Source organism: Miniopterus natalensis, chromosome 2 (assembly GCF_054644295.1).
Source record: "Miniopterus natalensis isolate mMinNat1 chromosome 2, mMinNat1.hap1, whole genome shotgun sequence".
Lineage (NCBI taxonomy): Eukaryota > Metazoa > Chordata > Mammalia > Chiroptera > Miniopteridae > Miniopterus > Miniopterus natalensis.
In genome coordinates, this window is record NC_142082.1 from 165,903,152 (window position 1) to 165,917,132 (window position 13,981).

Below are 13,981 nucleotides of genomic sequence, written 5' to 3' on the forward strand. Positions count from 1 at the left end.
ATTTACTGAGTTTGAATTTACAACCCTTTTGGGAGAGGGAGAGAGCAGTACTCAGCCTTACCACCTGTAATAATTGGTATTAACATCGTAGGGGAGAGCAAATCCTAAGTCTAGCGCATGAGGTAAGTAAGTAAGAGAGACCCTGTGTAGGCAAGTTTGATAAACAAGCTGGGACTCAAGAAAGTTCTAGATACTTGGAACATTGATATCACTTGTCGAAGAGGACTGCCATCGCCAAAGGGCAACATTAACAATTAAAGCAGGAGTACCGTGAACTGAAATGAAGAGGTGTTAAATTTACCCTCCTTATTTCATAACTTTCCTATAACCAAGCTTTTGTAGAAGAAGTTCGGAAGTATTGTCTGAGACAGACAGTGCAGTAGCCTTAATGGTCTCCCTGTCTTCTACATCTCACTTCTCTTCCTCACGTTTTCGAGACAGCCAAAGCACCTTACAAGCCACAGGATCTCTTTCCCTCCTCGTAAACTTAACAGTGGCTTTCACAGCATGCAAGATAAAGGTCAGACTGCTTAAGCTTCTACGTAATGCCTGCCATAAAAATGCCAACCTGTCTTTCCAGATTCTTTCTAATTATATCACTCTTAGAATTTTGAACTCTCCATGATTCATATTCTCATTATTTCTATCTTTGCCCGTAGACAGAAAGTGCTCTTATACTGTATATTTGGTGTTTAAAATTCTATCATTCGTCAGGTTTCAACTCAAGCACTACCACCTTCACAATGCCCTTTCCCAGCTCTTAAAATCTTAAGGAATTCCGAGGTGGGAAACAGCGTCATTCTGGCTTCACCAAGGTGAAGATGCCAACTGAAGGACACTGGCCAACATTACTCAGAGACAGCATGCAAAATATTCTCCACAGCTGAACTCTCAGTGTATCTTGGCCAATCCATAAATCACTCAAATTGTTTTCCCAGGCAGCCAGTCTGCTCAAGGGCAGACTTCCCATTACGGCCTCTTTATTAACTTCCAGCCAATCTGCTTACCCAAGGAAAAGAAAACACAGCTTGCTGTGCCCAGACTGCAATTTTTCTCCCCTATCTCTTAAAATTGGTTATATAAATCCCATTTTTGCTTATTCCCATATACCCATATACAAGTCAGCTCTTAATGTGTTGATCAGACCCTCTAATAAAGGTCTACAGGCCACACCTATAAAACCAACTCAAGCCTTCAAACCACAGACAAAACCAGGCATCACAGCCCAATCTGCTCTCAGACCCATCTTCCCCCGGAAAGGAGAGCCTGTTTTGTCCTATGTTAACTAATATTTACTGATCTTTCAGTGTCTCACAGATAAGGAGCTTTGTACCGTCCTAGTCATTTCCTGCTATGTAGATATTGGCACTTCCTTTCAGATATTGTTATAAGACTAGACCAGCCCAGATTGTTTGCAGGAGTTTCAGTTTGGGCAAGTAAAAAGTGATGGAAAGGTTTTTGTCATCCCCCCGCCCCCCAGTGTAATCACCCCCAGGATACCCAGGGTCAGCTGTAAGGGATGGAAAGTGCAGCTTCAGTGCCAGGCTGTGAATACATACTTGGGTCATTTGGGCCGAGAAAGAAGTGGTAGAGAATCTCTACTGCTTAACATCAGAAAGAAAGAAAAAAGACCTAGAGATTCCTATTTCCTACCCATTTCATTATTTATTTTTCAGTTTGAACAAAGTGTAGAGTTCTGCTGAAAAGAGGAATACCCATGTCTTTGACACCTCCATGTTTATTTTGAGCCCCTCATCACTTTTAACTAAGACTTTTACAATAGGCTCCTAGGTGGAATTAAGACTTGGCTTCTGCACACTTCAGCTAAGACCTCAGGCTTTCACCAGAGCATCTTTCTAAAACACTGATCGCATTAGGGAACGGTTCTGCTAAAAATACATTAAGCAGCTCCTCACCGTCTTCAGGTTCAGTGTCTGAATTACTTAGTACAGGCTTTTAACAATGGGAGTTTTTTTCAGCTCTACACTCCGCTTCCATTTTACAGGATATAATTCATATGAACCGTCTGTATATTAAATGGAAGAAGCTAGTAAAAACTGAATAATTAAGGAGTAAGCAGGAGGGAGAGGAAGGAAGGCAGGGAGACGATTATCTCATTTATAACCACATATAGGCTTTGTCTTAGGTTAACTTGATTTGATTTTGCCATCAAATGCCTTTTCCCCATTTTAGAAATCACTGCTTTGAACTCCTCCCTCCATCTGGCCTTTCTTTCCCATCCTTCCATGTATTGGCTCAGGCCAATGATCTAGGAGTCATTTTTTACTCCTTTCCCTTCCTACATTTCCCTTTCCAATCTATCAGCAAATCCTGATGATGGTATCCCAATTTATTTATCTGTCAAATCCCTACATTTACCACTACTTCCCCCTCTAATATCGCCTCATGGTCCTGTCCACCAGCATCTCTTATCGACTCTTCTTCAGTAGCCTCTCATGTGGTCTTCATGCTTCATTCTTGTCCTAATCTAGTCCATTCTCTTGTAGCATTCACTCATTGTCTTAAAATTCAAATTGCATCAAGTGACTTACTGTTTAAAATCCTTCAATGCCTTCTCAATGACTGTAAAATATAGTCTATATCCCTTGCCCCCCAAGGCCCCTTGTCTCTCTCAGACTTCCTCTTTGCAGCTCTCTCCTGAGCTCATTAAATCAACTACTCTAGTCTTTTTTCAGTTCCTCAGGTTTGCCAAACCACATCCCATCATTGAAAATGCTCTTCCAACACTCTGCCTTTCCCAAGGGCTCTTTGTACTCTTCACGTTTGCTATCATTTTATTTTTGCTTTTTCTGAAGCTGTGAGGATGGAAAGTCAGAGACCCTGTGTTTCTTGCAAACTTTTATACCCCCAGCTGCCTCTGCACTATTCCTTCCATATCATTTCCTAAATAATACCTGTTGGACACATAAACCCTTGAATCAATGTAATCCAAAGCACAGTTAGAAGTACTATTATCGGGAAGCAGGGAGGGCATCTATTTCATTGAGACCTGAAGGAAGGAGGAAAGGAGAGGGACAGATCCGCAAGGTATGTAGCTTTAGGCTAGGAAGTTACCTGGAACCTTTGATTTCCTCTCTAAACTAGGACAAATCCCCTGCCTAGTATTAATGGGTAGGTTATGGGTGTGAGGTTTGAAGAGAAACATTGAAATTTGAATAACTACTGAAAGGAATGGGAACATTACTAAAGAAAATCTAGACGAAATGGTAAATGGTTCAGGTGTGTTGGAAACCATGACCTTAATCAGTAGAGCTGACAGATTTTCTGCAGCTCTGCTCAGTAGTGTAGGCTTTGGGGAGAAATCAGTTAGCTTCATTGAACCGATGTTTAAAGTTTGAAGGATAGGTGTGAGGAAAGTTTAAAAGGGTTAAATATTTTTGAGAACTGTGATGAAAGTGATCGAGTTGATTTACAGATGTCTTAGGCTGAGTAGATAAAGAAGTGAGCCAAATGGGTACTACTAGCTTATGACAAAATGGAATGGTGATAGGAGTGAACTCCAGGTGGCTTAGAGAGGCAAAGGGGCAAGGAGAGATGGGGCAGAGAGATCTCTTTAGAATAAGACAAGATTTCTTCCAAGATCTTGTTATACCTGACAATTTTTCTTTAAGACTATGGTAGGTGGGGAAGGAGGGGGTGGGTGGGTGGATGGGAAGAGATTAACCCAAGAACTTGTATGCTTGTATGCCTGACCCAGGGACACAGACACTAATGTGGTGGGGGTGGGGGGGGCGGGGGAGGAGGCAAGGTAGAAGGGGTCAATGGGGAAGAAAAGAGGACACCTGTAATACTTTCAACAATAAAGATAAATTTTTTAAAAAGGTTATGGTATCTTGAAGGACAAATGAGGCAAGAACATTTTCTGGAATGTGTGATGATAAAGTGATTCATTTGGCAGTGGCAAAACAAGGCCACCTCAGGTGCTATTAACAATTCATGCATTTCAACAATTTCCTGAGGCAATTTGATAAATGACTCAGGATAAATGCAGATCACCAGCAGGTTATACTCAGAACATTTTCCCTCTGGCTGGACTGAGCGAGCACTCCTCCAAGAATGTATTTAATGAGGCACTGCACTAATCAGCATTCCTGGGCTCTGTAATGTCTCCCTGAGTACTGGAGCTAATTCCCTAGTAAATGAGTTTTCTCAAGTGTTCCCTACCTCTACACAGGGCACAGTAAGACGAATCACATATCTTTAGCTGTTTGCCTCAATTACCAAATATTATCGATGAAATAAAGCTACTTCAAGTGTGACTTAGCAATAACATAGCAAAAGGACAAATCAGAACATAATTTTCAGTAGAATCATAGCTGGCAGGTTAAAGTCAGATATCTGTATCAAGAATAAAAAAAAACAGGGGCATAATACTTTACAAATCTTGTCATATATACTTAGTTTATTAGAGCCTCACAACAAACGTATAAGGTGTTATTATCACCTGCCTATCTTACAGATGAGAAAACTGTGCTTAAAGATTTCATTGAGTTATCTAAGGTCACTGGTGAGTAGTTGTTCATCAAATATAATTCATGTCCTCAGTTTTCCAACAGCAGTACATTTTGGAGGTGGTATGTCAGTTGGACAGCTTAACATTACACAACCGGATGGTGCCTTGGGAAGAATCTCACCCAGGCGTGGTTCAGTTAACCAAGGAACTGGAGAGGTGTGCAGACAGGCTCCAAGAGGAGAATGCATTTCTATCACCACTCCACTAGGTGGCAGTGAAGGCCACCACTAGAGACTAGTGGCTGTCACTAGGCACTTGAAGTGGTCAAAGGAAAGCAGCAAAGCAATGCTATTCTTTCAGTGTTAGAAAAGGGTGCGTGTGTGTGCCCACACGCGTGTGTGCATATGTGCGTTCACAGGGCAGAGGAACAGAAAACTGAATGGAACTGTTACTGCACTCTGTGCAGTGTCCAATACCACCGAGTGAAAGAAGGACCTGGGTATTTGGCACTTCTCTATATACCGTGTTCTCCCAGCCTGTGCCTGCAATCCCACCCTGGATGCCGGATGTCCAGTTAGGTATTACATGATGTCCAAGGTTACCACTGTCATTCAGTATAAAAGTGGGTGTTCCCTGAAGAGGAAGAGTGAATTTGGTACATTAACGCTTACGGCTGTCTTTCTCCTCAAGTGTATTCTACCTATGAGCTAGCAGACAAGAGCAACTTGCAGTGTCATATAGATAAAGAAACTCAATAGTTGAAGAATTCAAGAAACTTCGGGAAGCATTGCTAGAGGTTAGTTGCAAATTTTGGTACTGGATAAACAACGAGAGTTTGCAGAGCATTCCATATCAGAAAATATATGTGGCTGGAAATGAAGAGTTGGAAACTGTGTTTTCCACTGAATGAGGTTTAGCTGTCATCCTAAATCTTCTGACTGGGTGCAAAAAACGATCCATTTGTCTATCTTTACCAACTCTGGGGAGACCCCCAACCCCATTTCTAAAACCAAAGTTCCCATCAGTTTGAAGAGCGTTCCCCAGGAGGCTCCTTCTCCATTGGAGGCAGCTGCTTTTCTTCTGGCACTGAGGGTAGGTCAGGCGCTTTCTGCCCACACCTTGCGACAGTGAAGCGACTCATGTGAAGAGCTTCCTCATACCCTGGGAGGGTGTCCACGGAGGAGGGCAGCTGGGCCAGGGAGCCGTGGGAGTGGGCCACCGCCAGGATCCTCCGGGCCGCGGGGCCAAACACTGACTGCAGGGCTGGCGAGGGGAGGGGGGAGGGAGAGTTCAAGTAAAGGTGACATCCTCAGAAATCAGACTTACAACACACTGAATTTCCTTCTACTTTTAACAAGTGCCCAAACTCACTGTCAACTCTGGGCCACAAGTGTTATGAAAACCCTGTGAAGCTTGTTGGGAAACCGACTTCACTTTCTGCTAGGAGACCCTGTCCTCTCTGGTGTCCTCGAATGATCTCAGCTGGGCTCCCATGTCTCACAACCGCTGGCAGCTTTAGAGCCCTTTGGACCAGCCCACTGATGGTGCAGGCTCCTTAGAAACATATATTTCTGCCTTACTTATCTTCCCAAAATGATTGTGAGAAGAGGGAGGCGGGAAAGGTGGGCAACAACACAACCCGCTGTTCTCTTTGCAAAATAAAAACCTCAGCGTTTTGCCACCTGCCCTTCTGCCTGGCATTCACTCTCCCATTTTAGTTGAGAATATAACATAAAGAAGAGAACCGAAGGAAATAAAGTGTCTTTTAGGATCATCAAAAGATGTTGGGGCTCATACTTCAGTGTATCAAGACTTGGGGAATAAAGAGCTGAAAGTACACATGACAAATTTCTCTAAATATGTAAAATTATAGACAGAAAATGTGGGGTTTTTTTTTTACAAAATCCAGGACGTTTTTGAAAAAGGAATATGCTTAAAGCTTAAACTAATTTTATTCAAAATAACTATTTATACGGGCCATTGGGGAGAAAAAGGGACATCCGTAATATTTTAAACAAAAATAAAATAAAATAAAATCAAATAACTATTTTTGAACCGGGTAATTCTTCTTCCAATGCATTTCCAGCACTGTCCCCAGCACCCCCTTTTTCCTTCGCTCCCGGGTGCGCGCGGGTGGGAGCCCCGGGCGGCCTCCCGGCTCCCCGCGGAAGCCCGCGGCGCCCGCGCCCTTCGCCGCCCCTCGGCCGCGTTCCCGCCGGGGCCCCGCCCAGTCGTGGGCCGCGCGCGGGCGGCGTACTCACAGGTGACGGAGCTCTGCAGGGTGCTGTCGTGGTCGAAGGCGATGACCGTGACCTCGCAGGGCGGCCGGCCGGCGGGGGCGCGCGCGCGGCCCAGGCAGCAGCGCAGGCAGGCGGAGGCCAGGCCGCAGAGCAGCAGCAGCGCGCCCGCCGCCGCCAGCACCCTGCGGGGACGCGCGCTCAGCCGGCGGCGGCTGGACCGCCCACAGCGCGGCCACGCGAGCGGCTGCCGGCGTGTCCGCCGCCCGCTCCCGCCGCCGGTTGGGCCGCGCCTAGGTCGGGCCCGAGGCCGCTTAGCCGGAGGTCCCCGTGGTTCGCAGGGGCTGCTGCTGGCTTTGCTTAACTAAGCGACCCCAGGGCCATCTCTAGAGCTGACCTCGGGATGTACTCGATAATCGGCTGCTGCCGGCGAGGAGAGGGTGTGGAAATAGGAAAGCCTGGCGTGTTGGCACATAGGGTAGTGATGAGGTGAAGGCGCTTTACTCCCTGAGATGCCAGCTAAGCAGGCTGGCTGTCTCAGACCTAGTTTATTTCTTGCTGTCAAGTATTTAAAAACTCAAAAAACTAATATATATATATGTGTGTGTGCATATATATATATATACATACATATATATACACACACATATCTATCTCTGAGAAAAGTAAAGTTCTTTTAAAAGTCTTTGAGGGCATTATAGCTGAAACTTACCATATATACCAGAGATGTACCCAATCTGTGGTCAGGCAACTATGAAGAAAGAACAAAGTTTTTTGCAATAAAATTATAGTCAATGCCTGTTATGATTCCAGAATCAAGGTGATGAGTTACAGTAATACGATACCTTGTTATAATAAAGCATCACAGGTTCTATTAACTGCAGTGTAACCAGGTAATGGGATGCCTTAAACAGTTTTAGACTATAGATGGCATTGTGTACATCATTTTACAAATCATTGTAAGACAGACTCAAGTAGTGAGCATGAAATGGTGTTAACAGAAACAGGACCATTAGAAACAGTTATGATGACATTTACCAAGTAAGAACTTTCCATGCAAGTTTAAGAGTTTGACAATGGATGTGAAAGTTAACGTTTGTATATATTTGAGATCAATAAAATTTATTAAACATAAAGAAAATTTCAGTTTTTAGCATGAAAGCAATACAACAAAGTCTGTAATTTATGTATTGCAAGTTGTTGCAAAAAGGGCCACCAAAAAAAACCATAAAACTCCCACCATGAAAAGGGCCCTAAGTTTTCATACCCATAATTGAAACTGATATATATAATGTCTGAGGCCAAACAAAACAGGAGGGAAATGTAGAAACCAACTTCATCATGAGGAAAGCTAATTAAATATTCTGAATTAACTAGGACAATTATAAATTTTCTCTACTGGGATAAAAGTATGGATTCTTGAGAGAAAGACGGGATAAGCTCAGGACTGGGGAGGGGAGGGAAGGGAAATGTTTATCTTCAAAGATGAGTAAATTTAACAATACTTTCTGATATATTGATCTATTGAAGTCTATTGAAATGCAGGCTATACCCTCTCTTTGGTTGCGCAGTTGTGGAACATGCTGCTGGCTTTTTCACCGAACAGCGTCTCCTCCAGGTTTTCTCAAATTCTGCCCCTTCTCCCCCCACCCCCTATTTTGTTCATCAGTTTATTTTGTTCTTTAGATTCCACTTATAAGTGAGATCATGTGATATTTGTCTTTTCCTGACTGGCTTATTTCACTTTAGCATAATCTCCATTTGAACACAGCCCATTTGTTCAAATCCCTTTATAGTTCTGCATTACAATTCTGATTTTATTAAAAATGACTCTTCTCGTGGTGATGCCTAAAACCCCAGAGAGAGTGTGAAAGTAACCAAGACAATCACCATTTCGCTTGGGTGTAACGTACTTGCTATTGGGAAACTCTTCCCATGGCTAAATATGGGTTTTCCTTTAGCCTGAGCAAGTCTTTTATACAAACTGTCCTTGATTTTTCTTTTTTTTTACTAGTTTTCCTCCAAGTGGAATGAATCTTTTCCCTTTTTATCTTTATGTCCTCTGTGTCTACATAAGACCTAATTGTGACAAGGTTAGATTAAGGGGTAACTATCTCAAAGTAATAGCTAAATAAAGTCTGCAATAAATATTAACATGCCCTAAGAAATGAAAAAATGCTCTTCAGATCTGAGGTGGTGATGCACCTTTGGAAATCACCCACATATATCTGCCTGTGACTAAGATATTGAACCCAGCCTGTCCTGATGAGTCACAGAAAAACATGGATGAACAAGTCTACTGCAAATCTCTATGTGATGGGAAGACTGGCTTTGGAAAAAATGCTGTCAGCACTGTTATTCTGAGTGTTTAGGATGACACAAATGCATGTCTTTATTTTGGGATAACCCGTCTGTGAGATAACTGGGTTGATGCCCATTTAAGTAGAAATAAGGGAAGTCACAGATATCTGATGACATTTTGACCCTGTTTTGTGTATTGCTGTTACTGTCTGTCTCTGCTTCCTCCCCGTTCGGACTCTCAGATACTTACTGTTCAGGGCTGACACAGTTCTCCTCACATCTTGCCCACGGAAGCTGTAGGAAGGGAAACAGTCTCAGACAGGGAAACTGTCTGATCGTCTCTGCCCACCAGCCTAACGGTCATCCCTCATGACTGCTGTTACATAAGTTGGTGAGAGCGCGGTAAATACAAGGACAAGGCCATAGGGTCAGCCAGGTTTAGGACTGTTTTCACCTGTTCCATGCCTGTTCATTACACTTGAGGTGGGAGAACCTGGAAGCACAAATATCTAATGTGAATATTTTTTTCCTTTTCATTCATTCATTCATTCATTTTTTTTTTTTTTGGTGGCGGTGCTGGCTGAGCATCACTCCCTTTGTGAGTGACAGGCAGCATTTATATCAATTTGATTGTCCTAGAAATTGCCTGATCTGTCCCTCGGGATATCGTTACTGTCTTCCTAATTTTTTCCCAGTGCAAACTGAATTCTACCCCACTGCCCTTTTTCAAGCCCTCAGTACATCCATAACTCACCGTATGAGAGAACAATGGGAGAAAACTTATCGAGTAGCTACTATATGCCACGGCTAAACGTTTTAAATATTTCATAATATTTCATCACGATAACTGTGTAGGTGGGTATATTTAACTTTATTTTAAATAGGTAAGGGACTAAGGCATAGGGGTTTAAGTAACATGACCAACTGCACACACCTCTTGATTTGGTCATAATTCAAATGAAAGTCGATAATATATATACTGAATGAACTAATAGACACATCTGCTCTAGCAGCTGCTATCAAGTCCCTTCAAATCCTTGTAAAGAACCCTTCTGCTCCTTCTTCTACCTTATATTTCAGTTGACTTTCTCCTTCAAAAACCTCTGCACCTAAACTTTTGTTCTAGAAACTCTCTCTTTCAATAACTTAAAAGAGTTGATATTTCCGGAAATCAACAACAAAGACCACAAAGCTCCTCTAAAGAGGGACAAAGATTTGCACTTACTGGGATTTTATGGGTGGGAGGAAACACACACCCACGTGAAACATCAGAAAAGGATTTTGTAAAAGATCTAACAGCTGCCCTCTGCTGATAACATTTCAGAAACTCCTGGTTTTGTTTTAATTTAAAATAGTTGGGCACTAAGGATGACAAAGTGTGTGTTTCTTCAACCCATTCTTGGTACTTTGTTTCATTTTCTAACTAAAGGCTAGAAACGCCTCAAGTGCTCAGCAGTTAAAATGCCTCTTTCAGGCCCCTTGCAAAAAGGGAAGAAAATGAGAAAAGAAGGGAAGGAAAGGTCAAGGGAGAAGACACAACAAGAAGAAAATAAAAGAAGAAGAAATGCATTTCAGACAATCATTTAACTGGTTTATAGGAAACGAAACAGACAGCCCACACCCCGCTAGAAGCGGCACAGGAATCGGAGAGCAGCGAATTTCTTCATTTGCTCGCCTTCTTAACAGATTTTGTAGCTGTGCAAACTTCCCCTTCGTAATTGTCCAGAATCCCTCCGTCCAGCGACCCCTCTCCCAGCTAATGAGTGACTCGGGCTTCTGAATTTTAGTGGGGAGAAATTAAAGCTTCGAAGTGTTTTTATTTTTATATTTTATTTTTTTGCACAAAAATGATATACAATGTATTCTATGGAATGGAAAATTGATTTCAGAGACAGGATGTAAAATCAATTTCTACAAATAATTGCATCTTTCAATCTTGCTTTTTCAGGCAAACAACAAATGGTCATTTCCTTAAAAACTGACATAATTCCAAGCTTAAAAGTAAATTTTAATGCGCTATAAAGCAAACCTTAATGAAAAAGCAAGGTTTAAAGAGTTTTCCCTCTATTAACTTACTTCTGATCTGCAGGCACCTTTAAACTCCAAGAACAGAATTAGGGCTGACGTGGGAAACTCCCTTTAGGAGAATTACGTAGCTAGTTTTTATAATTTACTTTGGAATTTGAGGGATGAATGATAAGATGCTAAAAGAGAGAAAAATACACACATACGTAAGTGGCACTCCTAACGTGCGGTAGCTATCTTACTTGTCTGTACATTTCCCCTAATTTCTGGCCCCTGTTTCGCTGTTGTCATCCGTCACACCTGCGCTATGTCACCCTGTAATACTAAGGAAACATTCTAGTCATTCATTTCCCACTATCCCCCTTGGTTCTTCCCCCTCATTCATTTCCCCCCAGATTCTTCTGAGAGCTGGTTTATCTGTGAAAAAACCCCAAAACTTTTATTCCTGCGTTTTCACAACTTACCTGGGTGAAGTACAGCAGGGCAGAGGCCAGCACCGCGGGCACTCTCCCTCCCATGGGGCTGAACTCCTGCATCTCCAGGATCACACTCTGGGCAGCCGTCACCTCCTTTCCACGCTCTGCTGCTTCCTTTCCATGCTCTGCGCTTTGTCTGACTTCCTGACCTAGAGGACTTAAGAAAGAAACTCTTCTTAGCCACAGATCCCTGATCCCTCTTCTCTCTTTCTCTCTTCCTACTCCCCTGGGCCTTTTCTTTTCTGTGGCCTTGCCCTTCCCGCTCATCCTGGCTCCTTTGTCGTTTCTATTTCTGGCGCTCGGGCCTCCACCTTGGCTTCCCTTTGCCTTTTCTTTCCTTCCGCTAATCCTTTCTACACGTCTTAAACTTTCTCCCACTGCGCCCCCAGAAAGACGCCTGAAGGACACATCAGTCCCCAGAGTTAGGTATGTTCCCAGGCAGCGACAATAAACTTGACTGCGAGGAGCATCCAATCAGGCTGCTCTTCTCCATCAGAGGAGACGCGATGCTCTGGGCGCCACCGCAGCCAGCGGGTGACGGCTGAAGGCTAAAAGGCGCCCCTCCAGCTCCATTCACTCGCCCTCACCCTCCACGTGATTACCCTCCTCTCTTGCTCTTCGAAACCCTCCCCTTCACTATGTTGATCATCAACCCTCCTAGTTCTGGGCCATTTATTCCTAACTACTGGAGTAGGACTGAGAGTCTGCCAAATGAGCTGGAAAACCATCCCATCTCTGGAGAAAGCAGATTTGGAGATTAGAATTTCTGGGTCCTGTCCATGAAATTCCCATCCACTCTGACTTAAACTCCCGTTGAAACAAATAGACAGACATATATTTTTTTAAAAAAACTAGGTTCTAAGATCTCTCTCTCTCTCTCGTCTGTCTCTCTCTTTCAAATAGAGTCTAAGGTAAGAGTAAAAATAAGAACTTATGAAAAAGACATCGAATTTTGTAAAGAAATATCTATAGGAACAAATGAATGCCATTTAAATGATTTCTACTTAAGTTGGTAATCATTTATTTAACACAAAGTATTTTAAAATATTTTTAATACAAAGTTTTTCTTATGAAAATTAGACCTTAGTTGTAGAGATATATCTACCTCATAAGTGAATAAAACTATCTTTCAGACACTTTCTAACTCTGAAAGTCTAATTTTATTGAGTAATCGTTCAGGGGCTCTGTTGAGCGGGATCAGTTCTAAGAGCCCTCACACAGCATGGCAATGTGATACGAGAATGGAGATTATAAACTTACTCTTTTTCTTAGCTAAGGAAATCAAACAGTGAGAGAAAAGCCTGGTATGACGCTGATGATTTGAAACCAGTCAGTTCCAAAACTAAATGAGCAGTACCTTTTTTTTTTTCTTAATGTAAGGAAGTTGGTATTAGGATGAACATTATTTTCCAAATTTCAGCAGAAAGCTTGGCAAGGTGGGAGGTATTTTATAGGAAAGGGAGAGCAGGATTCTAATCCAGGCCCTCCACTGAGTTATTGTTTCTCCAGTCCTTAATTTCTCCTTCATAAAATAGGAGTGGAATGTCCGCTTGACCTGCCTAGATCTTGTTTCACAGAGAAAATACAATCAGAGACATGAAGGCATTTTGATTATAATATTTCTTGCCATGTATATGGGTAGCACCATTCACCTTGCCTTTCTCTTTCTCTTGTCAGGAAGATAGTATTGCACCATGACTAAGAATCCAGGTAGGTTTTCTGGAATTCAGTACTTGCTTTGTCACTTACTAGCTGTGTTATATTGGGCAAGCTATTACATCTCTCTGTTGGTTAGGTTTCATTCTATATAAAATGGGGTGACAATAACAATGATGTTTCTTTACATATTTATAGAGATTAAGCAAGTTAATGTGTGTGAAATGCATATAATTGTCCTGCTATAAGAAGAATTTTATAAGTTAACTACAATGATGTTGATTTCCACTCAGTTTTACCCATGACCTTCACCTTCATGGATAACTGATGTCCTCCATGCTTCTCATTGTCACCATGACCATGTTTTGCCTTTTCTGACATTTCGATTCATGAATAGTTTCCCCTGATTTCTTGGCCATCTCTTCTCCCAATCATGCCAGCCTTCACCTGCATAAACAGGTTTGCCAATTAACATGACTTTTTTTCCTCCCAGAGAACTTTTCTGCCATGTGATTGCCATCAACTTTTTGCCCTACAGCTTCTTAGCAGGTTTCAACAAAATAGGATTCTGTTAATGACCTTCTAGCTACCTTTCTTTCTTAGAATTATTATTGCCACTTTTTTTTTTCCCCTCACTGGATTGTTCCTGGGAGAAGTAGAGATTTTTGTTTATTCTTAGCAAAATGATAATGCCCTGTGGCAATTTAAACTCTGAGTTCAGCCCCACACAAAAGGAAAGATGATTCATGAGGGAAGATGGAAGAAGGTAATGGCATGGCAGGCAGTGAGGTAAAGGGGACAGGTCCCATTAC

At 42.4% G+C, this 13,981-nt stretch overlaps 1 protein-coding gene across 2 annotated transcripts; it reads right to left on the minus strand.

Moving 5' to 3' along the window:
- Positions 1-3,980: 3,980 nt before the first annotated feature.
- Positions 3,981-11,780, minus strand: TMEM52B (transmembrane protein 52B). Of its 2 annotated transcripts, XM_087813954.1 has the most exons (6): positions 11,502-11,555; positions 9,934-9,936; positions 9,263-9,306; positions 7,424-7,462; positions 6,736-6,896; positions 3,981-5,737 (listed from the first exon to the last, which is right to left on the minus strand). In XM_087813954.1, the coding sequence occupies exons 1-6, from the start codon at positions 11,553-11,555 to the stop codon at positions 5,496-5,498; spliced, it is 543 nt and encodes a 180-aa protein (XP_087670080.1). In that variant the 3' UTR covers positions 3,981-5,495. The 2 variants fall into 2 exon arrangements, with proteins under 2 accessions (XP_087670080.1, XP_087670079.1); XM_087813953.1 differs by lacking the exon at positions 9,934-9,936 and having other exon boundaries at positions 11,502-11,780.
- Positions 11,781-13,981: the final 2,201 nt, after the last annotated feature.